Source organism: Falco cherrug, chromosome 5 (assembly GCF_023634085.1).
Source record: "Falco cherrug isolate bFalChe1 chromosome 5, bFalChe1.pri, whole genome shotgun sequence".
In the NCBI taxonomy this organism is placed as follows: domain Eukaryota; kingdom Metazoa; phylum Chordata; class Aves; order Falconiformes; family Falconidae; genus Falco; species Falco cherrug.
Genome location: NC_073701.1, coordinates 18,907,874 through 18,935,084, shown reverse-complemented (window position 1 = coordinate 18,935,084; position 27,211 = coordinate 18,907,874). Strand labels below are relative to the sequence as shown.

The window sequence follows — 27,211 nt, the reverse complement described above, 5'->3', positions numbered from 1 at the left end:
TTGTAGAACAAGAAGTAGCACATAGGTAATCTAAGGCTATCGAAGTATCTATATAGGCAAGAAGACCACAGACTCTTTCCCCTCAACATCTAATCCTGAGGTAAGGCACTCAGCATAACAAACAGAAAGAGATTTATACTGTCCTTTTACACCCTTCAGCTGGACAGTCTAAGCTCCTGGGTTTTCCAGCTATGCTGACTGAGAGGTTTGAAATTAATTTTTGAACTTTTGAATGCCTCTTTGTTTATACAACCTATTTTTGTTTCTTCTTTAACTCCTTTTTAGTTAATGGGTGTTACTAAATCTAAAAGCTTGGATCATGGCTTTTAGATTTGTTAGTTTAAGGGAATACACTTAAAGCAACACGATGGCCATGAGGCACCAAAGCTCTAGGTGCATAAAATTGCTTATTACCCTATTACAACAATTTTTATATGCCTGCTAGGTATGTGGGTCCTTCAGTTCAAAACCTGCTTTATCTGCATTTGATGTCTTCCATTGTGTACAGATAATCAAGCCAAAACCTCTAATGTTTAGTAGGAGTCAGTAGCAAGAGAGCACTGGTGATGAATGTTGTAAGATCGTATGAGAAACAAGTCCCAGAAGAGGTGTATTAAGAGCCGTGTATCACTATACCACCAAATCAGCACTGTTGTTTGCTTCATCCTCTTCTTTTTCCTGTGACTTTTCATCTTTTTATCACACATTGCAAAAGACTACTCTTACGTATCTATCTTTTAGAGAGCTGAACTGCAGTATTTTTGTAATGCCTGTTGTTATGACATGTTTCCTATAAAGCAGAGCAGGATCTACAGCAGAGGTGTAATGAATGACCACAGTCAATTACTGTGATGAGCAATTGATTCCTGGTTTTTGAAAGTATGTCCTTAATAATTATTCATTCGGCTGAACTATCCTATTCTTTGTATGAGTTGTGTATAGAAAGATAGAGGCATGATACATGTTATTACTCATATAGCTGTGTCAATAATGATATAAGCTATATAGATGTGACAAGTGGGCTAGAATAAATAATGGCAAAGAACAGAACTAAAATATTTAGCTTTAGGTAAATACTGGCTCTTTTTGGTGTATTACAAAAGCTAGACTATAAGAAAAACACAGTCTCAGAACAATTACATCAAAAAATCTCTAAAGAAGTTTTAGTCCAGTCAGTGGGGTACTTTTTCTAGTGTCTTTTTTTCTGCTTTATATGGTGATTCCTGCAGCATTGCATTTATTCTGTGTAAGAAATAGATATTTAGGGTCATGCTCTGTTTGTACAGGAATGTCCTTTTATAATGTGATAGGTAGTATGAGACTAATGAAGCAGAACAGTTAGACTCACAAGGTATGGGTTTATTGGAAATAATTAAAAAAGAGATAATGGTAATTTATTATCCTGATATTGTAAAGCTCAAAATGGAGTGCCCGGAGTTTCTGTTGGAATCAGTGGCAGCTGGAAATGCTGAGAACTTTGCAGCGTTAGGCATCCTCCTCACACACTTCAGAAGGTGCTAAAGTTAAAAGGGAACTTTTAACTCTTTGAGGTCATACAGCCTCACTGTGAAACGCTTGTCTGCAAAACATCCAGGGTCTGGTGGTGGGGTGAAAAAGGGAATGGGAGAAGGAATAACAAGGGAGGGAAGGGAGGGGATGGGACAGGTCTACTTGCATAGGTAAACTTGCATGAAAGATGAAGCTGCCTGCCTTCTGTCCTACCTTTTCCATCATAAACAGATAGTGGCATGATACTGGACAGTCAGTTCTTGTTCTTGGATTATTATTATGTTTTTTAAGTCGTGGTGGTGGGTCATTTGGAATTGCTTCATTTTGTTCTATTACCAGGGTGAACAGGAGGGTTTGGCTGGTAATTCATAGGTTGGGGAGGTTGCAGCTGGAAGTGTACAGGAGTGGCAAAAAGGAAGGAAAAAAGGGAAACAAAGGTTGTTTTAGTTTTTTCTAAGGTGTATGGCTATACAGGTTTTGGGATTCATCATCCAGTGAAAAAAAGTGAGAGGCGGACCAAGGAAAGTTATCCTGTTTATTTGGCTAGGCCTTCCTTTGACTCAGTGTGCTATAATCATCTTTGTGCTGGTTGTCTTTAAAAGTATAATTAATCTGGAAGTGAATGTGGGTGGTGGGTGGTATGGCAAAGTATTTCTTCAGGAAAAAAAAATAAGAAAGAAGTGGTCTGCTGAAGAAAAAAGTCTTGTGTAGCTTTCCAGTTTTTTGGTTTGGACGCTGTATGTACGTAACTCGGAAGCCAAAGACGTCCCGAGTTGAAGCCCAGGGAGAGTTCACTAGAAACAGTATAATTGGAACATGCCCCACTTTATTACAAAGATGATAACACTTTGTGCTTCTATTGTGCCCTCTGTGCTAAGATCTCAAGGTGCTTTGCAAATACTAAGGGATTAACCTGTGGAGTGCCACTGCCAAATGGGTATTATTACTGTCCCCCTTTACATGCCTGGGAATTGAAGTACCGAGGGGTACAACAGCTCAGTTGTGCAACGCTTTTGCCTGGAGAGAAGAACTTAGGTGAAGTCGCCCCGCTGCAGTAAAGAGGTTTGAATATAGCAGGAGGAAAATTTAGTACCTGCGTCCCTCTGAGTATTTGCAGTTCTTCACTTAGCTAACATTCAGATTGGTTTTGGTAGACAGGCTTGCAACCTTAGAGGGACAGGAGGCAAAGTTGTAATTAATTCCTCCTTAATTGGCATAGCAGTAAGTAATTCTGCTTAATCCATTCCTTGCTGTGAGGATGAAGTAAGGCTAAACATCTGAATTGTGGAGAGGACAAGGGGAAGAGGGGGAGTAGGCAGTGAAAGATGGACAGAGACAGACATTTCTTACGCTGTTCTAGGCACATGTTAAGAAATACCTACATAAATAAGACATCTCTCTTATTTTTCCCTCATATTGCCTCTTGACTTAATTAGGTGAAATGCAAAGAAATAGGGAATTCAGTTTGGAAAAATTCACTAATTTTTCCCTACTCCTCCTTGTCTTTCATTCAGTCCGTAAGAGTCTCTGGAGTGTGAAATGTGAAGACACCAAATTGGAATTAATTTTGCTTTTTCATTTAACAGATTGTGTTACATTAACACCACACTATTGCCAAGCAGCAAACCTTTCCTTTCCTCAGATGTTAGCTACTAATACAGACTAAAGACTGCTGAAAGAATGGTTATACTGAAATGCTTTATTTAAGTTTATCCTCCCTTGTGGCTCGAATGGGCCCTGATTCTGCTAAGATGTATTCACATGAGCAGTCTCACTGAGTTCGCTTTTATTGCTTCCTGGCAAGTAAGCTGGATTCTATTTCATATATCATCGCCCAAGTTAGAATTTCAAAGCTCACTCAATCCTCAGAGAGACCTGTGCAAGGCTCTCTTCTCCTGTATCTACACAGGCACTAAACACACTGAGGACACAATTGAATTAATCAGGGCTACTCATGTACAGAAAATCAACCAAGATTCTATTTAAGAGATGACAACTTTGATATCATATTGTTCATTACCAGCCAAGGAATTGTTCCTGCTTATGTAACAGGATTATTAAATTGTTTACTGATGATAAGTCTTGCTTCAAATATTAAGCATGCATTGAGAGTTGTAGTATAGTTCTACTGAGAAGAACTACCTATAGGTTACATCACAGGATTTATTTTCTCTCCCTAAATTGTGTTTTGTTTGCAGTTTTGAGTGCATGCTTTTATTTTAAGTCTTACAAGTTTAGCCCAGGATCTGACAGTCAGGCTCTCATGCTCTTGGATGGTGACCAATATTCATATTCTGCAGGTTAAATTCTTCTCCTGAAGATACTTGCCTGTCTGCAAAATGTTTATTTTGTGCCTCTTGTGGTCAGGATAGATTCTGGAAGTTAGTTATGCAGATCGCAGGGGGGTTAAATTTGATTCTGCTGTTAGTACATTGTTCTATGGTCTGTGACTAGAATGAAATGCTGTTCAGTGGCCTGTGGAGTAATTGGTTCTGCAGGACTTATAAAAGTAGTAGTAGTAGTAGAGAGGACTCAAATTAGAAAATGAAACAAACAAAAAAAGTATCTACATGACTTTCAGTGCATCAGTGCTTGAGACTGTTTGGTGAGGCGGTGTCTTTGACATTACCCCTGTCTAGGGCAGAATTACACCTTAATAGTTTGGATCCATTAGTTTTCTTTGCTGAAGATGGCAGTATTTAAGGCTCAAGCTCCCTCAGCAGCAGTAGCCCATTCATTGGCACCATCTCACCAAAGAAAATAGAAGTCTGTTCTCTTCATTTTTAGCAGGACCATATCTCATCTCTCTGTAAGAGACTATTCCATTTCAGGCTTCGTGCCCTTTGAACTAGAATTTTCATATACGTTATTTGGAAGATCCTCTGCTACAATTGTAAGCCTAAATTATATAAATTTGAGAGAACCTGAGCAAAACTGTCTTTGAGGGATGATTCTTCATTCAGTTGCAGTACTGTTGCCTTTTTCTGTCTTTACAACTAATCCCGTTGCATTTGGAATCATCAGGACTCAATGTGTAGTCGCTGCCCATAGACCTGGGTCATGAACCTAATGAGCAGTCAGTCCTCTTTAATGTGAAAAAACCCTCTTTCACTCTGTGTGCCTGTATGTTAAAGATGACATGGTTGCACATATGTAGAATTATCTTGCGTTTTGTCTATTACAAAAATGGAGAAATATATTACAGTGCTGCTGGGACTGCCATTCTCAAGTGTAAAAGGCTTCAGCTGCTGCTGTGTTATATCTACTACCCATAGTGGTGGGCATGTGTGGGTTTTTTTTAACTTGTAGACCATTTCTAAAGAAAAATACAACTGTGTGCTTCATAAACATATAGCTTTTTCTAAGGATACTACATTTTAAAAAAATTCATTACCTGCCTGTGTCTTCCTTCTAATGTTAATCCATTTCCTTAAACTATAGCGTGCAAAACAATACATTCACCAGGCTTGTGGTTTATTACTGTCATGGTTGGGTTTCCTGGTTGGTGAAATAGGTTTTTAAAGTACAATTTGTCAGGTGTGTTTGATCCCACTGAAGATGCAAGGCATGTGATGTCCGGGGCTGCTCCAGTAAGGCTATCTGGTGACTATCCATTAAGTTCAATAAAGTTAAAGTAGGAGCTGGGAGAATGTCAGATGTCATACGTTGGTCACAGTATTGCCCAAAATTCTGAAAGTGGTGTGTAGTGTATCAAGCCCAGCAATCCTGGATAACATTAGTCAAATTTTTTCTGTCAAGGCTCAACTGCATTTTGGTAAGTAGTTTCTTATACAAAAAGATTCCCCTCTGTTTCTGTGTGACGTGGACCCGAGGGTAGCTAGCACTAATATGCTTTACTTCCAGCCATCTCTTCCTGAGTTCTTTTTCACAAACAAAGCGTGGAAAGATCTTTTAAAATTTATTTTTCCTGTTAGATTCTAAGCGTAAGCTTCTAGTAGAAGAAAACCAGAAAACTGCAAAAGGGAAAACGAAGTTTCTGTACATCAGCTTGATTTTGGCAGTACAGAACTGCGTGCTTTATTAAGTGCAGCTGAATGGGGGTGAATTATTTGTAACTGCTACTATATGTGGGAAGGCATAGAATGTAAAATATAACATCGATAATGAATGCTTTCCTATTGGTGGATAACTAATTTTTAAACTGCGTAGAAAATGGAGTTGCTGGACAGGACTCACTTAGTGAGGCTGCTGCCTGCCATGTAACTTTGCTGCTTTTAATAATGGCTGATTACACAGGTGGCAGTAACTACAATGGTAGCTTTTCTGAGAAATGCATTATTTTCACAGTGCCGCTGATGGAAGAAACGCTTAGTAGCAGCTGATAATTAATGATCAATGTGGAGATTATCACAAACAATTTACAAAGGTTGACTTTTTCTTTAGAAGTCCCTTTGGATAAACTGGATGGTAAATTACCTGCCTAAGGCTTTTACTTTACTTGTGCTAATAAGATGAAAATGAATGTGTTTGAAGAGCTCTGGACTGAACTTTTCAGACTGTCTGATAATCCATACAACTCTTCTTTAAACATCTTAAGGGAGTGAGCAAATAGAGACTATAAGAAAATTGAAAACCATCATATGGGTGCATGTTACACCCAGTCTAAGTAATAGGGCATGACAAATAAGAGGCACTGCTGTAGAGTTCTTATTTTCATTGTATGACATACATTAAATATTTGATCATCAGCCAGCAGACAGAAACAATTGGGCTAAGAGTATCATTTGCAAATAGAAGAGTAAGATTTAGACTGTCATAATCTGAGAACGGGATGGAGAACTATATCTTAATCCATGTTTCAATATCATCTCTTTACGTTGTGGTGTGCAGACCACTTAAAATTCTCTTCTGTATTTCCTCAGTCTGTAAAAAGGAGTTAGTAATCCGTATTTACTTCAGAAGGGATAATAATCCTTATTTACTTCACAGAAGGGATATGTGAAGAGTAATTAGTATTTGTAAGTGCTTTTAAGGATGAAAAGAGTAGTGCAAGCATAGAAAGCTGTCTGGTAAATTATATAAAGGAAAGAAGTAGGATGAGGTTTGTAGAGGTATGTAGCTATTTGGAGACATAGGTGGACTCCTAATCAGATTTTCAGAAGGTACAGGTATCTCAATATTGGAAGCACATTTGAAGATCTCTAACAGCAAGACAAACTCCATGTTTTTGGCACTTTAATATGCTTATAAATCTGGCTTGTGTTTTATATCCATGACGGGGGAGGGTGTGTGTGTGGAAGTAGAGGGAAAGGGGGATAGGGGTGCAAAGGCTTGGTAACAGCTGCACTTTCTGATCTTCCCCCTCTAAAGCGACGATGGAAATGGGGGTGAGAAGAGAGTAGGAGAGAAAAGAAAAAACCTTTGTACATCCGATGAGCTCTGTGTTGTGAGCAGATTAGTGAAACCATAAATACGTTGTTGGTTAAAAATATTCCCCTAGCATTATTTTTATGGTTTTGTGACTTTGTTTTGTGTTTGACTTTTTTGAAACTTAAAATCTGGTACACTTGTGTGAGCCATTTAAAAGAGAGAAAAACTAAACAGAGGGACCTTTGCTTTGTTTGTGAATGAAGGGACGGGCTAGATACAAGTTCTAGAAATACAGAAAGTACCCGTTCTAGGGTTTTTGGTGTGTCTTTTTAGTATGCCTTTATAATTAGTTATCCAGGGCAGAGGTTGGAAAGGGGGCTGGTTTTAGCTTTCCATCATTATCTTGATAGCACGTTTGATGAATGCAGTATGCCTCATTTTCGTTATACTGAGGAATGATCATCAGAGCTACTGCATACAGGAAACTGGAAATCAGAGCTTGTAGCTCACCGTCTGAATTTGGCCCTGGTGTGCTGTGAGAGGGAGGGTTAGAACTCTGATTTTCAATGAGGTGCCAGTACTGGGCAGTTCTGTGGGTAAACAAGAAACAAACTGGTGTCTGTGATGGTTCATCTGTGAAATGGGCATTATCATTAGTATTTTGTGATGAAGGTATGTGAGATTCATTTAAAATAGCTTTTCTGTTAAAAAAGTGCTCAGTAATTGTAAATTGCCATGGCATTTCCTGGAAAGGGGTGAGTTTTCTTCTTGTATAAAGGACAGAGAAAGAGTTCCAGTGAAACTGGACAGTGTAGTGAAAAGGATATAGTGACAGTCTCTTCCTAGATCCTGGGGTTTGGTTTAGGGTTTTTTTGGTTGGGTTTCGGGTTTGGGTGGGGGTTTTTGTGAGAGTTGTTTTTTAGGGTGTTTTTTGGTGTTTTGGGTTGGTCTTTTTCCATTATCACTGCCCAGAAAAGAAAGATTAATAGATTTTTATGAAGTATAGTCAATAGGTAAAATATTATTCTTACGACCTGTTGGCAGGACTGCATGAAGAAACTTAGTTTTGCAGTTTCAAAATACAGTAGCTGAATAGACTACTTAATTTTTGCCCTTGCTTATGTGTCAGTATGCACAAAACCATCAGGTAAATTAATGATACAAGCAAGTAATACAAACAGCGATCACTAATAAAATGCTTTCTTTAAAAAAGAAAGTCGGAGCTTGCAGAGCTTTTTATAAAGGCATTTAAACATTCTTATCTCTTATGTAGAAATAGAAAAACTGGGAGCCAGAAAGATTCAATAAATTATGTGGGGTCACGCGGGAAGTTGCCGTCTTCTGAATTCTTAATGTTGTGTCCTGGTTTTGTAGCCCATACTGAGGCAGAGCGTGTATTCACTACCTGGTCATAGTTTTGATGTTTCTGCTGCTTTGGCAATGCAAAGGATGTTGCTATACTGCCGAATTAAATTTCTGTGATATATTTAATTTAGTCAACCAATCTTCTATCCTAGGTGTCATTCAAATAACTGTAGAGCTTGCCAGATGACTACTTACACAAATCAAAAGCTATTTATTACCTTTTTTTTTTAAATACAGTGGGACAGTGAACCTTTCTTACTGCATTTGTATACAGTTCATGCTGGTAACCTTGAAAACATAGCTTATCATCAGCCTTGTGATATGGAGGTTTTTTTAATGTCTGATACAAATGAATCCATGATTTTTCTCAATGTCCGTGTTTAATGTGACTGCAATTATTCCTAATCAATTACTTTGGTTGCAGTAAGTAGCCCATGAAGTGGCTGGGCATCCTTTTCCAATACAGAAATGTTCTTTCCAGTATCATCTGCAGATACATCAAAAGGCTTTCTGGGCGATCTACTTTCTGTTGCCCGGGCACCATCTTTTTATAGGGTCGCATGCTGAATTGTCCTCGGTGCCAAATCCATGTAGTCAGAAAAACCAAAAAAGCGGTGTATGTATGGGGAGCGTAGAATAAAAAAACAGAAGAGGGAAGCAAGGAAGTTTGGTTGTTCATTTTTGTTTAACAGCTAAGTTACCTTTCTAAGATGCTCAGCACTTACGCCTCGTAAGCCTGAAGGAATCTGAAGATCCTCACTCCCTTCAGGGCCAGTGGTGCCCTTTGAATGCCTCGTTCTCCATGCAGTGGTCATTTTCCTCTTAACACTCGTGACATACGTTTCAGATCTGAACATCTGGATTCAGATTCACTTATAATATAATTAGGTGTATCCCCAGCGGGGTGAGAAAATTTTTGATGGAAGAAGTCTTTTCAAGAAAGCTATTATACCACTTATTATGGCAATAGCAGTCAGGTTTACTTTACTGTAATGTATATTTATTTTTTTCAGAAGGCTATAGCTCTCATCTGAAGTTGGACCTCGATGGTGATATGTGCCTTAGACTGCTAAATTGTTTTAATACATCTCCGTAAAAACAGTTCTAGGCAAGAACATTTTAATGGTGATTTTTTTAAGTGTGTTTGAAGGCAGTGTGTGGATAGTGTGATGCAGGGGAAGAGCCAAATGTTTATTTTAAGATGTGTTTGAATGAATCTGCCTATATAAACTTGCCAGTGTTAAGAAAGAGGGGCTCTGCCCCTTTTAGATCACAAAGGCCTCTCAGTGGGGGATGGTTTTGGTAATGGAAAAAACAAAAAAGGTTCCAGTATGTGGTGGAGGAGGTAAAATAAACAAACAGCAATGGATGATTACTTCTCTCCATCAAGGCTTCTTTATCCTTGCAAGCTCAGCCAGTGGTCAGCATGTTAGACACCCCTCCCTGTTTTATCCATTCCTTAACTGTGTTCTTTGACTGCATTGGTTTATACAGCTGGGTCTTTGTGGCGCTGGATGGGAATCACTGTTGAACAACAGACATGAAGGTAGACAAAGTACCTATGGAAGGGTGAATGGCAGATATCCTACGAGTTTCCCTGGAGGGAAAAATACTGTTCAGGGTTTTTCTCCTCCTTTCCACCCCACCTCCCAAATCCCAAAGATTTTTACGGTGGACATCTTTTTGCGACGGTGTTTCAGTGCCTGCCACTGCAGCCTTTCAAAAGTAAAATTTGAGACTTCTTGTGGTCCTAAAGGTATGTTGTCTGTTCAGAATGGTCTGTTATTTTCATGTTTGTGGATTTGTTTTTATATTGCGCATCAATATGTGTTTGTTTGTGCAAGGCTATATGTGCGTTATATGACCAATAGCTATATTTTTCTGGGTTAACAGCTCCAGCAATATCTAGGGTTCATGTTTGTTACGCTGGGTAATTATCAGCTGTTTATGACTGTTTTTTGTCTTGAAATCTGACAGGCATTTCTTGAATCAGGTAAAGCAAAAACATCAGCTTTTAGATGGTGGTGAGCTAAAGTCCATCTGCTTACTTGCATGCGCTGTTACAGTGGTGAGGAAGCATGTTAGTATGTTCAAGCAACAGTTCTGAGCAGTGTTCAGGAGCGCTTTAAACTGAACATGGATGTTCAGAAATCAGAAAATTACAGAAGTGAAAGTGGCTTGTACAATACTACTGCAAATGAACAGATATGTGCTGTGGTGGGTGATTACACCACACATTTGTTAATGTAGATTTTTAATTCTTATGGTTTCATGAATAAAAACTAGGAAGACAGTGCAACAACTGTCAACGGTTCACAGAACGACTGAAGACTTCACAGCACAGTATACACAGAGAGTAAAGCAGGAGCCTTCACATCATACCATAAACTTTTTCCTCTTTTATCCCTCATGCAAATCATCTGTTGGAGCAGAGATGGGATGACTCTGCAGATAATCTGAAGTAGGAGATAGGAGTGCGAAACTGCCTCAGCACTTGAAAAAAGTTCATCCTTTCTCTTGGAATATCAGAGTAAAGTTATTTTTATTTAAACAATTTTTGTTTTACTCTATTTGTATTTCAGAGTAATTTTTGGAGCAGCAATTTTCCCTAGTTTCTGATAGGCAACATCTGGGCTTTGGAACAATCTCTTTTCAGCTTTTAAAACTCTACCTCAAATTGCTTAGACATTATAAATGTTCAGAATTTTTTGTGGTTTTTTTTTAACATAATAGAAAGGCCATAATGTATTTATACCCTGTCATTTTATCTTCAAGTTCAGTTTGATTTTTCTTTCTCAGGCTTTCCAGGATTATTTGTCCCTGGGCCAAGAATGCACCTGTCATGTATAAACCCTCCAGAAAGGCGGGAGCACACACGTGCATGTGAACAAAAAAATAATAAAAATTGTAGGCAGCTGGAATTAACCTGTTGGAAAGAAAGTGTTTACACTCATTAGAGACATTGCTCTGCCTAAATATATATTTTCATATGCGCACACACACACACACAGACACAAGAAATGTTTCACTATGCCTGTAATTCTTAAAGATACACATGGGTTCTCAGAGGCCCCAGTTCTGCTCCCAGTAAAGAGGCCCAATATTTTGGTGATGCAAGTTCAAGCTGTGAATGGATATGCATATGCATGCATACTTTACTAGCATGATCACTTTTACCAGGAAACATACAGTATGCATATGGATGTATGTGCTTATGTGTTCCCGTGTTTATTTGCATTTTTTATAAAGTGGTAGACATGATGCAAATGTCTATGCAAGTGGTTGGAGCAAGAGTTTATATAATAATGGAATGATACTGTAAGTTTAGATGTGTAAACATCAGTGCATATATTGAAAATTATTTCATAAGTGTGATTGTATGTACATTGATTAGAAGCAAATATACATGCCTTACCAGTAGGAAAATGCAGAGTGAAGTGGGAAAATAGACCTTTTTTTAATGATAATAATAATAATAATAAAATAATCCTTATTTCTGGTTTGTTTCTTGTTTGCTTAAAAAAAAAAAGTAATTCCATTTGTTGAGTTTGAAATGTAAGGAAGGAAAGAGAGGGGAAAGGCGAGAGGACTTGAAGCTCGATAGCTGTTTCTTTGGTACTCCCATTGCTGAGCAATGGCATGATGGAAGAGTGGGAAAAGCTGTGTCATATTTTACCAAGATCTCAGCCAAAAGACTGGCTTCTTATACTGAAATCTGGGTGTCTTTTGGGAAAGAATTCTTATTATTAATGTTGATTCTACTGAAAGTAATTCATCATTTAATAATGCTTGAAGAAAATTTTATGTCAGCTTGATTAGACAAAGACTACGAATGACCAAGAAAAAACTCCCTAAATTGCAAAAGTTTTAATATTGGCTAACTTTTCAGAATGAGCCCATGGCTCCTCAGATTTCTTTGTAATAAGTCAGTCATTTATAATTGTCATAATATTAAAGCTTTTTCAACTCCTTGCCTTCATTTCACTCAATGTCAATGGAAATTAGGTATGCGCGTCTGTGTGTGATGTATGGATTCCTCGTAGCATGCAGCACGGCTCTCCCACTCAGCGTCTGGAGACTGACTGACTTCTTTTCTGTCATTTTCAAGTATTAGTTTGTACAGTGAAATTTCAAGGCCTGAAATCTCTAATTATTTGACTAGATCCCTCTTTGTAGTTCAGCAGGCAGAAGAGTGATGATTACCTAATGTCATAGTGATTGCAATAATACTTTCAGCAGTGAGCAGTTCCTGAAACTTTACATGAAAATAAAACCAAAAACTCCGCGATTTCTGCTGTGACATGAGGACAAATGTAAAAGAAGAATAATAATGATAATGATAAGTAAAAAAGAAAGATATATGAGGAGCTGAAGAGTAGGGGGAGGTACATTTTTGAAAGGTTGGGGGGGGGGGGCGGGGGGAGGAAGCCAGAGTTAATTTGAGGATGCACTGGAAAATAAATGAGCTTGTGGATTTAATTCAAAATCACCCAAGCAGACTCTTTTGCATGAAAGAAGCCAGTGATCAGGCTCAGTTTACTTGAAACATCAACAATGACTGCATCCTGCTGTTTCAGAGTTTGTGCTGATAGATGCTCATCGTCTTTGACACTGCACCATTATGGTTGTATGTTGCCTGTACCGTAACCACATTTTAACTACATGCCTCTTCTGGTTTTAAGAAGTTCTTAAAATAATCCAGGGTTTTGAAGTCTGATCTTTTAGAAACATGCTTTTCAGCAGTAGTAAAATCAGATCCTGTAGTTTCTGGTTTATAAACATACTATTAGATTTTTGGCTCCCTTAGTTGACAGACTAGTGAAAACCAAAAGGCTTATGAATTTGACAGGTACTAAACAAAGATAGGATAGAGGTTGTCATGCTAAAGCTGATTTTGAATGTGTCTCTCTGAGTAAATCACTAAACATTCCTGCTTAACACCTACTAGTTACTGTACAAAGCAGGAGTAATAATGCAAAGACCTGCATGAGATCTACAAAAGAATTAGGTAGTATTCTTTGCAGTCATAGAATATAGTATCTTGATAGGAGTTCCTTCATCACCTTTCAAATTCTGTATTGGATGAAGGTTGGTTTGGTTCAGGCTAGACTATTTCACTAAACAGCTTAGTCATGCACAAAGAATCTTTCCCAGTTACCTGCTTCAAAAGGTCAGTGAAAATCTTTGCATAACACAGGTTGGGAACATTCAACATGAACTTTTACTACACTTCATTTTGCAGTGGTTTTTCATGCATAAATTCCTTGCAAATGCAAGAAAATGGAGATGGTATTTTTTTAGTTTAGAACATAGAGTTTATAAAAAGTTTTATAAAAAAAGAAAAATTTTACAAGGTTTTTGTGAACACTTTATTGAAAGACACTTGTAACAACTTTCTTATTTGAGGATTTCAAAACATGTCAAAATGAAACCATTTACCACTGGAATTTGAACAGTGCCTTTTCTCAAAAAACATTTTCCACAATATGTGGAGTATCAGATTTATCAGCCAAGCTGCTAATACTTGCAAATGCAAACTTTAAAACAGATAGGGGATAGCATATTCTCTGCTCATTTTATATTCAGAATCTTCTAAGTGATGGAGCAAGAAAAAAAAAAAGGTTTAAAGTAACCCCTATACAGGGAGGAAATCTGGAAAGCAAAAGGGAAAAGGTGAGTTGGGTGAAATGGAAATTATTGGATGGCCTTAACCATAGGATTACTCCTGTGGCAGCTGTGACAATAGACAACTGCACAGAAATATCACACAGGTTATGCTATAGTGATCTTGGTTTGTATCAACAAAAGTGACTTGTTCACCAAAACCCTTTTCAAATAATACAACTTATTTGTAGCATATGTGCATTTGAAAAGATGGCTGATTGATATAATCTTAGAAAGTAACAATTAACAAATTATTCAATCTGTGTGACAGATGAGAGCACCTTTCGTGCACAATTTTTTTATTGATGAGCAGATTAGAGATGTTAGCATCTTTTTACTTTTTTTTACTTGTAAAATTACTTCAGTAAAGAATTCCAAACCAGGCTGTAAATGACTCAAAGAGATTGCCAAGTGAAGTCTGTTTTTAGTGGTATGTGTAGAAACAAGTCGGGCTTGCAGTTCCCAGTGGGACAGAGTGTGGGAGTCTGCCACCCTTACTCATGTTGAGTAATACCTTATTACACAAGTAATCCTGTCAAAACGAACAGAGTTGGGGTTTTTTTTTTGAAGGTACTAGTTACTCAGCGTACATAAATAATGAATGAATTTGGGGCAAAAATTGAACGTAGACAGTCACTAGTATTAACTAGCACCTTTTTCTGGGACTGTCTGTAGAGAGATCACAGCTTCAATAAACCTGGGAACATGAACCATTTTATTAGTACTAAATGGGATCAGAGATGCGGCAGATGTTCATTGCTGACATTTTGGATAAGCTTGTGTTGTGCATCTATACGTGTGCGCGCGCGGTATACTTACACATTAGATATATGTGATATTGCTGCAGTCTGTAATCATAACTATTTCCAGTGGAAAAGCAGAGTCTGCAGATTTCCAGAATGCCCTTTAATTAGAGGGAAATATCCTGCAGATCAGGAAGAGAGTCAGATTGAATCTTATGAAGTTCCTGGGACTAGTTTAGTGTATAGCATTTGGTCTGGCATCAGGCCGTGTTAGCGAGTCAGTTCTGGTGCTGTTGGTAGCTGGAACAACCCTCCACGCTGCTGCTGGAGGAGCAGATCTGCTCGTCGCGTCCTTGTGCATCTCTTCAGAATGCAGCTCTCTGCCTGTCCCCGATGCACGGGGCCGAGTCATTTAAACTCTACCCATGAGAAAGACTTAGTTTATAGCTGCCAGAGAAACTCAAGAGGTGAACATTTTCATGCCGATTCAGAAACTGGCTATGTGACTCCAGTCAGGCGCTGTCACGCCTAGTTATGGTGAGAAAACAACAATGCCTCTCTTGATAAGGGGGAAAAAAAGAAAGTCTTGCACAGTCAAAATTTTGACATACAATTTAAATCATCTCTCTACATCCTGTGGACTTGGAGCTGTCAAAAAGGCAAAGCCTGTGTTTGAATGGAAAAGCTTTTTATTTCTTTAAAAAGTGTACCAACTATAATTATCCATAACCATGCAGGCCTGTTTTAATGCTGGTTTATAATTACAGGTCTTAATGCTAGATTATACAAAGTCATTTATAAATAGTCAGAACAGAGGGACTTTGGGAGTTTTTAACCTGTAGATTGCTGTGGGTTGTGGCAGCTGACGGGATTTTGCCTGTGTATGTATGGGGTGAGCTGTGTAATGATTGATGAATCCCTTAATTAACTCCCAACAAGTTAAGATTTATGGCCTCATATCTTTTTCTCCTGACACATCTGTGTTTGTCACTTTTGAAGACATGGATAAGCCATTTCTCCAAAAGCTTTTGTGGGGTATCTGAAATGTTTCTGAGGTATTTTTGCTTAATGTAACAAGATTAGAGTTTTATGACATAAAATTTCATAAATTTTATGGCTTGAGCAATCAGATTGGGATGGATGTTGGTTGTGTGCTAGAGGGCACTATCTCCTTGAATACTGGATACAATTTTAGATTTATTTTGGGTATACAGTCATGTATGAAATGAACTGAAACCAATGAACAAATGGAAATATAAGTGGGGGACACTTAAATGAGGTTCTGTTAAAAATAATAATATTAATATTAATAATAGAACTGTGGAAAGACCACTTTTGTGAGCCACTGAACTCAAGAGGAATTTTCCATCACCCCTCCCCCCCCCCCCCCCCCCCCCCCCCCCCCCCCCGAACAAATTATTGTTATTTGGTTCCCTGAAATTATTTGGATGAAACCAATTACTTGTTGATGGCATGAGGAAACAATTCATGCGGACGCAGTGTAGCTCTTACTCTCTCCAGTGGGAAAATCCAGCCATGCTGAAGTCAGTCCAAAAACACCTGAGATCAATAGGACACAGGGTATCAGTTTAAGCCTACAAAGAGTCTGTTGTAAATTGAACGGGAGTAAAGAAATACGTGGAGAAGCTATTGTAAGATGAATCGCATCAAATATTTGTGGGATAAGACTGAGTTAGAAGAGTGAGATTTTACTTCCCTGAAAAAAAAAAATCAACATTCTTGCTACCAGGAAAAGCATTTATTTAATGAAAATCTAACAAAAGGCATGTTTTTTTGCTGCAGTTTGTGCATACTAAGAAGCCTTTCCAAAACCAGAAAAAAAGAGTCCCTTTACAAGAAACCGGGTTGTATTTGAATTCATCACCATAACTAAATTGTCAATTCCATCCTAACACTGATAAAAATCTGAGTGTGGGGGTACATTTCATCAGTCAAATGTGTCTCTAAAGTGGGCTGGGCACTGCCAGTGTCCCACTGTGCCTGAAATTTGCAGATTTAGATTGTCTAAAAAAATTACCATTTTGATATTTATATTCAGTAGAAATGATTAATGACAGTTCAAAATGCAAGTCTTCTTGCAGGTCTTAAGTTATGACAGATTTCATCTGTAGAAACACCCTTTTAGATTCAGAATCTGGTCCCACTGTATTGCTAACTTTTCTGAGAGTTATATCTTGGGGATTTGTTGGTTTTTTTAATCCTATCCATAAGTTGATGTTTGAAGAAAACTCTCTCATTGTAAACCTTCTTTCAGAGGGCTGTAATTGAAAGCCCTTCTGAATTTAAACTAGTTTGAGGAAAAGATCTTGAAGTCGTGTAAGTTGTAAACTGCCATATTATCACTGAGGGTAGATCCAGGATATTGCAGTCCTTTGTGAAGATGGGATAATTCCAGTCCTTCATTAGAACCTAGATCTGTTTAAAAGAGCTCAGTTTCTGTTAATGTTGTTACTCAGAATTTAGCTGTTTCCCTTTCGGCATTGTTTATAATGGGAACTCTAATTGCCTTTCAGATACATAATCTGTTATACCCTAGTATTAGCTTTGTAGGAAAATGAAGATGTATGAAAGGAAGAGAATTTAAGGATACACAATGTGGGAACATTTCAAATTCAGAAAGGGACCAGTAAGGCTGTAGAAATAATGAAAGACCATCGGTGAATGGATTACCTTATATCATGTTGTTTTCTGCTCATAAACCTATCAGAGATTTGGTCCTTTGGTGCTGTAGGCTTTGACACTTACTGTGCTTTTGGAAGATGTTTCCAAAAGTAGATATGAATTTATTTGTTTATTTAAATCTCCCAGGTTTTCTTGTGGAAATTTCCCAGCTGTTCATAAGGAGTAAGTAACTTCTGCAAAACTCTGTTGCTTGTGTGTGATGTTAAAGGAGATGATGAGATTTCCGAAGGGCCAGATTATGCCTCACTCATGTTCCCTATGGACAGAGCTACCTGAAAGCAAATTGCTGTTGTCGTCTGAGCTGTGTGACCCTTATCTAAGGTTGTGCATCAGTTTCTTTGAGTGTCCTTAGTCACTTGGAAGACTAATGCAGATGAAATCCTTAACTTTGCTGTCCTAGCCATCTCAGCAGTTTTTTAGCCTTCTAGTATTGTGATCAACATGTGGCTTGTAATTTAAACAGGATCTTTTAAGAGCTGTAAGAGGAAGGAAACAGTTTTCTTCTTCCTCTCTAGTATCACTGTAGATTGGTTGACAATCCAACCCATAGGATTTTGGTTTAGATCAAAACCATAATAACCTCTGTTATTGCTCATGGAGGTGGTCACCTCTATTGCATTCCTCGCCTGTTTTTATAAATTCCCTGCAGAAAATGATATCATCCCTGTTGGGAACAGTGACAAGCAGAAGGCGATGATGGTCTGCAGCATCTTAACTGAACACAGTAGAGGAAACCATATACTCTCTTATAAAGTTAGCTGAAGAGCTTTATTTCAACATGATAGTCAAAACTCTCCTTGTGAAGCTATGTGACAGTGTCTGGGTTATTCTGGGTTAACAGCAGTAGGAGTTTTTAACACAGTTTGGGTATACAGTATATAATACAAATCATCAATACAAAGCAAGGTGTCCTCTTATGTTTTATTGTCAAAATGAATTGTAGTGGAGGCTTTTGTGGATGGTTTACAATATTTGCAGCCATCTTATGGAATATAAATATCCTGAAGTATAGGACGTTACTGTGGAATAATTGACTAATGATTTTGTGTCCTTCCCTTTTTTTTTGCCAAAATTGAGACAATTGCTTAGTGCTGATTTTTAGAAGAGAGATTTTGTACAAACCCAAGCTTCTATTGAAGCGCTGAAATGAGTAACCAAAATGTTACACTCAGAATCAATAGCAAATGTGTATCTTGGTGCAGTGCAATGCAGAATATGAATAATTCACAGTAACTTCGGAGGGAGTTGCATGGTTTCTGCAGACGAAAAGCTTGGGATCTGTCACGTCAAACATAGCTGTAAAATGCTGAATTCAGTGGGCTAGTAGAAAACTGCCAGTAAGAGTCTATCTGGTGATCTCTGTCTTTATACATATGCTTCGCTGCAGACATGTAGGTGGGAAAGCCTAGAAGACAGAATTCAGGTAGGATGTATGAAGTGTTAGTCTGTTGGACTAAGTCAAACACTAATAGAAAATACAGATTGCTTCTCTATGTGCAGGCAATAGGTGGTGTTCAGAACAGGCGATGTGCAGCTGAGTATAGGTTCTGGTAGGGATTTTTTTGTCTGAGGTGGTTTTTTTGTTGTTTTGTTTTGGTGTTGGTTATAATTTTTTTTTAGATGTAATCTGACTTGGCTCCGGAGGCAAGCTCAAAATGAGATCATTAGAAACAAAGTAAGTCCTAACAAAGGGCTGTTTAAAGTCACTGTTTGTTTTCAGACCCAGTTGACTGCTTGCTAAGAACCATTTCGTGCTCAATATGCCAAATCGTATGGACATGCTCCACCTCACAGCAGCCCCACACATGGTTCAAGAGGCTGCTGGGCTTTTGAAATGCAGTCCTTTAACTGTGAAGTGGAAAATCAAAATGGGGTAATTAGAATCATAAATACTAGATTTTTGAGGAGGAGCAGTATTACTTCAGCCTGTCTTTTCAACTTTTACATACAATAGTCTTCAGTCACCTTGCTCATAACTTCCCATTTTCTGTGAATTTTTTCTGGGTTTTTTTTTCCTTTCTTTTCTTCTTTTGATTATGCCTATAGGATTTCTTATTTCTCATTCCACTCCTTATTACAGGTGCCCCTGCTTAGCGCAGTGCCCCATTATGCCATCCATGCACATGCCCTGGTTTTCATGAACAATGTTGCTGTAATTAATCCCAGAACTTGTCTGCATCTTGATACTTCACTGGACCACTCTACTTTAAAGACCAAGCTGGAAATATTCTGGGTTCAGATTGTCCTGTAAGATTTTCAGTAGTGCCTGGCTTGGAGGAAAACTGGATTTTCCAATGACATAAGGTTTCTTTCAGTCTTTCCAAAAGTTGAAGATATACACGTGCTGTCACAACAGTGTTACCAGACAGTTTAAAAAAATTTGAAATGTGGTCCTGAATTTTAAGTCAACATTTGTGTGTGGTTTTTACACTGTGCTCTATGTGTCTTTCTTGTATATCCTTTTTTTATATAGATACAGATGTAAATTAAATTTACATGTATTTTTTTCTGATCGGGCTATAGGTAGGAAGTATGGTATCTTGATAGCAAATCTTCATTCACTGAATGCAACTCTGAATTTGTGTTGTCAAAAAGCTTAGGTTATTGATTTCCAAATGTTTAATTGCTTAACTATCTCGGATCTGTGAACCTAAAAAGATTCTTGCAACATGACTGTAACACTCTGTTGTTCACATGGGTGAAGTTTTATAAACACAGACATTTTGGCTTGCTAGTAAGTTATTTTATTGTATTTTATTTTACTACTTTTTTTTTTTTTTTTAAATCAGTTATGGCTAAATACATGCAGATGATTATTCCTTAAAAGCTAAGTTGACAATAGTGTGTATCAGGAGACGTTCTGTCTTCTTACAGTCTCTTGCAAATGCAAAACCAGATGGGTATTTTTTTAAAGGAATTGCATTTCATTATACATTCTTCTTAGGTGAATTTTCATGTTTAAGAAGCCAGAATACAAGAGAGTGCTATATTAGTGTATTATTCTCACAACAAACAAGCCACTGTTCTGTTGCTACCTGCTTGGCCATTGTTCCCAATTGTGTATGCTTTGCAGTGGTATTTGGATGGTTTCCTGCTCTCTGCCAGCACAAAAAAGGCATTTCTGTTACAATGGCCCCTAACCACACAATGACGGCATTAAGGATTTATTTGGAGGTTTCATTATTTTCTCCTCTTTTGTTCCTTCCAGGATGTCTTCCAAGCGACCAGCCTCTCCGTATGGGGAAGCAGATGGAGAGGTAGCCATGGTGACAAGCAGACAGAAAGTGGGAGAAGAGGAGAGTGACGGGCTCCCAGCCTTTCACCTTCCCTTGCATGTGAGTTTTCCCAACAAGCCTCACTCTGAGGAATTTCAGCCAGTTTCTCTGCTGACGCAAGAGAACTGTGGCCATAGGACTCCCACTTCTCAGCACAACACAATGGTAGGTTTGCTAATGGTCTATTGTGCTTACATCCATTCTTTGAATTCTGCATCTACAGTACTTTGGCATCCAGATCTGTACTTTATGGAGTATACAATGCACAGTTACACGTACAGAACATGCTACAATAATGTGAAAGCTTTGACCTAGCTGGACTGCCTTTACCCTCCACTACAAATGCTAAATCACTTGCAGTGCAAACTCCACTTTTCCTCACCTTTGCCTGCTGGCATTTAGGGTGCTAAAATTTTTTAGCTACAGTGATGTGAGTTTGAAGTGTATGTGTTCAGCAAACAGTAAATGGTTTTGGAACACTGTAAGTGAGAGTCATGTTTGGCATGGTATCTGAAATATTGCCCCAATGCCAAGTTTATGCAATAGTAAGGCATGGAAGTCTGTATAAAGGGTAAAAAAAGCAACTTTGGATTTTGCTAGTTTTAAAAATTCATGTCTGATGCGTATATCACATGCCAGAGATACCTACAAGAAAATTTGCTGTGCTTGTGGAATTAAATCAGCGCACCACTTTTTCATTTATGAATTCCCACCTTTTTGTGCACTTTACAAATGACACTGTGCACTTAATTAATTACATTTAGCAGCCCATTGGAAGTCCAGGATTGGCTTTATCTAAAAGCAGACAAACATAAGAAACAAAAAGCAATGCTGTGTTCCTCACTCATGTCGAAGTGTCACTATTGTAACGTGACAAGCTTGGGCCCTTCATGCAGACTGTGGTGATATATATTTTTATAAAAGTTGAAAGGAGTAGGGAAAGGCATTGAAACACCAGGACTTGGGCACCTCGACAAAGCTGCCTGTTGTGAACACACTTACACAGCTCTTGCCTGTTTACAAATTGTAACTTTTCTGTTAGTCCTCCACTTTGACAAGGGCACTGACAATTTCACTTTAAGTGAAGATAATGAATGGACCTGTATATTTGAAGGCTTTTTAAAAAGCATTGCAAAATAGGTGATAGTGTGTTCTCATAAAACCCTGCAATAGCTCCATAGTGGTATTTAAGACCTTACAGCTCATGACACATACGTAACAAGCCCTAAGTAAAAAGCCTTAGGGATTATTATATCTCATAGGACCAAGTCAGTGGATATTCACTGAAGCTCTGTCCTAGACTAAGTAACTCACTGATTCTGATCCATTTTTCTTCCTTTTTTGTCTAATGCTTAAGTTCAAACAGTGGTTTGGAATATTTAATTTTACTTTGTGTTGTTGCAACTTCAAACGAAGGAAAAAGGTCACTGGAAAAATTACTCATGGGCAGGCACATCATTATCTTTTTCTAGCTTGTTTACTTCTTTATCATATGTTTTATGGAGTTGTATTTCATTAATATACAGTTCCAGCCAATGGGATGTTAGGGTATGTAACTGGTGTATGAGTTTTGCTGTATTTTTCCCTATTTTAAGAGAATGTATTGAAGATAGGGGGTTGTTCCTGACAACATTTAAGTCAATAGATAAACTTGTGATGACATCAGTAGTGTAGAATCAGACCCTAATGAAATAAAAACTCATTGTCTTCTAAGGAGCCCAGCAGGAGTATTTTAACTACACCTCACTGAAACACTTAACTGTAACTGATTTTAACTAACTTCTTTATTCATTTATAGTTTTTAAGACCAAGAAGTTTAGCTGATCATCTACTGTGACTTCCTGCTGTGAAGGCTACGTCTAACATGATGTCAAAGCAGTGTGTTCTGTCTCTTTTGTAATACAAGATAGGGAATTACTGCATGTTTTGGACAGCTTTACTGTAGTGGTGAGATGCATAAGCTTATCTGAAGCGTGTTTGCAGGGTTGTAGGGCCTCGTTTTGTCTTCGTGAATATTTAAGAAATCTGCTACTTTGTATGGACGTGACATTTTGGCAATACCTCTCTTTTAGTGAGGTGTGTTGTGGAAAAATCATCCTCCAGGTAGGTCAGAAAGGATGTAGCCTATACGTCTCCAGAAAGAAGTGATCAGTGTAAATGAGTAAAACATACATTATCACTTTCTGTGTTGTTGTGGCATGTAGTTATAAGAAGGAAATAAGTGAACCTATGCTTGGATGACTTTTAGATTACTTCATTTTGGGTGATTAGCAGTTACGAAAGGAATTTACTTTGGTAGCATTACAGAGGTAATTTTTATACTGTTTGAATTGATGTTCTATGCTATTTTACAGTCTCTAGGAAGCAAACCCAGGTTTATGCACATCTGCGCGCACCACCACGCAGTGCGGTCCAATACAGTTTTATTGATAAAGCTCCAGCAGTGTGCTTCACACTTCGTAATAGCTTGTCAGCTGTATTGCTGCATCTACTGACTGGGTCTGCAAGTGACTATGGAGTTCTTATTTTGCAGCCACATGCCGTCCTTAGCAGGGTACACCTTTACAGATCCCTGCCAAAGATCAAATGTACAGCCAGTCTGAAATCCTGTAGTGCATCACTCCGCTGCACCCCTCTAAAACATACTGCTTGATGCTGTATGATGAGTTGGCTGAGACTCTTCTCTGAAGGGATTCTTAGATAGCTATGGTATCTTTCTGTCTTAGCTACATGTACAACACCCATTTGGCTTACAGAACAATTTCAGCTGAGCAAAGCCACAGCCAAGGTATCTGTAAAAGGTATGGAATTACACAGCTTTGTCTCATCAGTAGTCTGCATAGCTAAATTCCTCTTGTCACCACAGCTGTCCCTGCCTCCTCATATTCTGCCTCTTAGCACTGGGTCATGAAGGGACAGTTAGGAAAACAATTTCAGCCTTGAGAATAATTTTCTTGGCCTCACTTTTCTAGCTGCTAATTGACCCTCTGTTTCATAGGTTACTTCCAGCTGTGCTTCCTTTTACAAGTCCTGCCAGCTGGGACATCCTAGGATCCTTAAGGTAAATGGCTGATTGCATCAGGGCGATAACTCAACAGTGTACCCAACTTAGAATTTTGAAAATTTACTGTGTTGCACTTTACCAAGTTATAACAACTGCCAGCTTGGAGACAGAGCTTGGAATGTTGGATAAATTTTTATAAAAGGTGGGCAAAATCCCTAGAAAGAAATCTTCAAACTTAACTAAAATTGGCAAAAAAGCTGCAAAACCCATCTTCCCATCAAAATGAACAGAGCATTTTGGAGGATGCTCGGACTACAGCCAGAGAAAGGCTAGTGCACTGGGCACAAATGGGAACTCAGGAGCCTCCACTGGAACATCAGAAAATGCTTTTTACTGTGAGGATGACTGAGGACAGGAACAGGTTGTCCAGGGAGATTATGGACTCTCCCTCCTTGGAGATATTCAAACTCCATCTGGACATGGTCCTAGGCAGTTGGACCAGATGACCTGCAGAGGTCCCTTCCAACCTCAACCATTCTGTGGTTCTGTGAAAGGCAGGGACAGCTCTATCCCAAACTCTCTTCCTCTTGATAGAATAAAGTAGATACTTACTGTAAGTAGGAAAGTTCTTCCACTAATAAGAAAAGAAACAATAATTTGTCAGGCTTAAATCAAAGGCTCAGTAGAAAATACAAGACAAATCATTTGACCTAAAATATATCCAAGAGCCCCCTTAGGACATTCATAGCAGGCCATAAGCTTAGTGGGGAAACGCTTGAGGATTACAGTATCAGTCAATACCTCTTTTGAAGAAACCTGTTAATGCTACAGTATTTGGATAGCACAGATAGTTGTTAGCTCATCTAACTTATGAGGGTTCATTTTGTGTATTCCTATTTGTCTGCCTTACCATGTTGCTTTTGCCACCTCTCAAGGCTACTGATCTCACCAGTGGTGTCTGTGTGCTAATTTCTGAAAATAAGAGATGCCAAGGTTAAAAGCACTGATTAAAGTATACCACAGACATGATACAGTGTGGTCAAATTCAGTCATTCTTCTTAACTGTAGAGTAACAATCAAATGCTGGACAATTTTTTTAAAAAATAATAAAAAAATAATAAAAAGGAAAGCTCTGACCAAAAGTTCAAACTGGTAAGATACAATTTTGACATTGTCCAGTTGTTCCAAACTGTATGACTGCACTGCTAGCCCACATTAGTCCAGCACTTTCAGTGGGATTTAGAATTAATTTTCAGCAGTGCTTTAAAATTGATAGGAAATACTACAGTGCACTGTTAAGTAGCTTTATTGTTTCACTCTAAAAAATGCTGCATTTCTGTGGTGAATGCAGTTACTCCTCTGTAACTTGGGATTAATATTAAGAAATTTTGGTCATATTAAGAATAACAGTACTACTGGTCAAAGAGCTTATCAACACATTGCTTCATGCTTTTCCTCCACTTGTCCAGAATAAAAGGGTGTTTAATGCCGCATTTGAATTCTCTTGTCACATACATCCTGGCCTGCACTTCACCTGTTGGTCTGGGTCATCAGCATGTGAATGGTATTGGATCAGAACAATATGCGGCTAGAGCACTTAGCCACTATTCAGAAGTTGCAGAGAGGATGGTAATCTGAATGCATATAGCTTTTTAAAAAGTCAAATAGGACTCTAATTATACTGAGCTAAAGAATGCCTATTAAAAAAAAACAACCACACACCACAGTGGTTTTAGAGAAATTTTAATTTCCAGTGTACCTTTGTGCATCAAGCTTAGGATAAGTTATTGTGATGGTACAATGCACAGTGTTGTGAACACCAGTGCCATTATTGTGCCAGCTCTAATAATGAGAATTTCATTGTTTGGGGAGCGCAGTCTCCTACACTCTAGACAAAAGTGTAATTACTTTTGAACGATGTGGAATGTGCTCAGTTTAATAGCACAGAGAATAGATTCACAAAGATTCAGATAAAGCTAGCTTGGAAGCCATATGTGCAATGTGGCAGTATGAAATTGTTAGCAGGCACCATAATTACAACACACACACACACACACACACACACACACACACACACGATTTCACAGTTTAAACTATAAACTGTTGTTTTTGTAAGAGATAGGTTTATCTGAACAATACTGGTTCAATTAAACCAGCAGAAACGGTGGTAAGTTTGCATTTGTCTTTTTTTGATGTTTTTTCTTTCCTCCCTTAATGGTAAATTGATATTTATAAGATGATGAAATCATATTGTTACAAACATTGCATTATAAATGTCATCACAAAAGTAGCATGTGAAAGCAGTTTGCACAGATACAATTTCAGGCTTCTATCAGAGTTTGATCTTTTCAATCTTTACACTTGTACTGTTTCAGAGAATGATTCTGTGGGCTATTAGGAAAGGGAACAAATAATAAAGAATCAGCCAAGACCCGTCAAACAGCTGTAGAAGTTGCCTACTGTGTCATTTAGTCCAGACCCTAGAAAACTCTTTGCAGTCCTTGAGAACCAGTTGTGATGAAGCCAGAAAAAGCTGTTGCTTCTCGTATCTGCATGAAAAAGTATCTTACATTTAAGTTATTATAACCTGCCTGTCCTCCTTGTCATGTTCTGTATTCTCCCAGCTCTCCAGTCCTGTCCCATCTGTGTAAGTAATACTTAACAGTATTAGCAATTACTTGCAAATTACTTGTTGTGCAGGTCCTATATAGGGCAGGTAAATGGGAAAAAAAAAAAAAAAAAAAAGTCTTCAGGTGAGACAGAGATCAAAGCCATAGCATCATTCAGAAGCATTATGCTAGTTTATGGAAGTTCCCTTGGTTTGTTCTACCAGTCTCTTAAAACAGTGGGTTTTGCTTACTTGTGGCTATGGAGGACTGGAGTGGATATACCATTCCAGCTGAAGTCAGTGGGCAGGAAGAATGAATGAGGTTTGAAATGACCCATCGGTGTTTTGATCAGACTCTGAAAGGTCCAAAGGTTTGTTAGGGGATAATAAATAAGTAATGAAGTAAGAAAACATTATTTTTTTTCCCCAATCGGGAGGGTTAAAACCACATTTAAAACAATAAATTAACAAATCAAGACCATACTTACCATCCAGAAATTGCCTGAAATACCAGGGTGCAGATGACTGTAGTTTTTAAAGGCCATGAGGAGAAGTGGAAACAGCAGTTGTTTGTTTTTGCTGAAGATCATCTTACTGTGAAGCAGTCACGTTTTTAATGGATTCATTTGAATGCAGTTAAGCAGAAAATAATCAACAGAAAAGTAAACACCTTTGTTTTATAGAAGTGCTGGGAACTGTATGTATCCATTGTTTGCAAGTGATTATATGCCTAGGAGTAAATTCACTCACTTCATACTGGAAAATATCTTAATTTAAGCTTCTTGCATAAATACTAGTGAATTCAAGTGAATAGCTGAAAAATTTCACAGGAAAAGATAGGTAAAACCATAAAGCCCACAGTTGGTAGGAATATTTGAACCAGATGGTCTCTCTTATGAACTGTTAAGGGCACTATCAAAAAAGTATGTAAGCCTTAAAAGAAAAAACCCTTGATCATCTTTCTAGGCAAGGTAATCTGCCCTAGGACTTCTACAGTGGCCACAGTGAT

At 38.2% G+C, this 27,211-nt stretch overlaps 1 protein-coding gene across 11 annotated transcripts in view; it reads left to right on the top strand.

Annotated features, from left to right (window-relative positions):
- The window catches only part of SOX5 (SRY-box transcription factor 5), a 602,225-nt gene that overhangs the window by 322,112 nt on the left and 252,902 nt on the right, over positions 1–27,211 (top strand). For 8 of the 11 annotated variants that reach the window (XM_055711618.1, XM_055711617.1, XM_027797398.2 and 5 more), the window contains one exon: positions 20,524–20,755. In XM_055711618.1, the coding sequence (XP_055567593.1) occupies positions 20,525–20,755 (231 nt within the window). In that variant the 5' untranslated portion in view covers position 20,524. The remainder of the gene's footprint in view (positions 1–20,523; positions 20,756–27,211) is intronic. The other 3 variants (XM_055711623.1, XM_055711621.1, XM_055711620.1) reach the window with 1 other exon arrangement.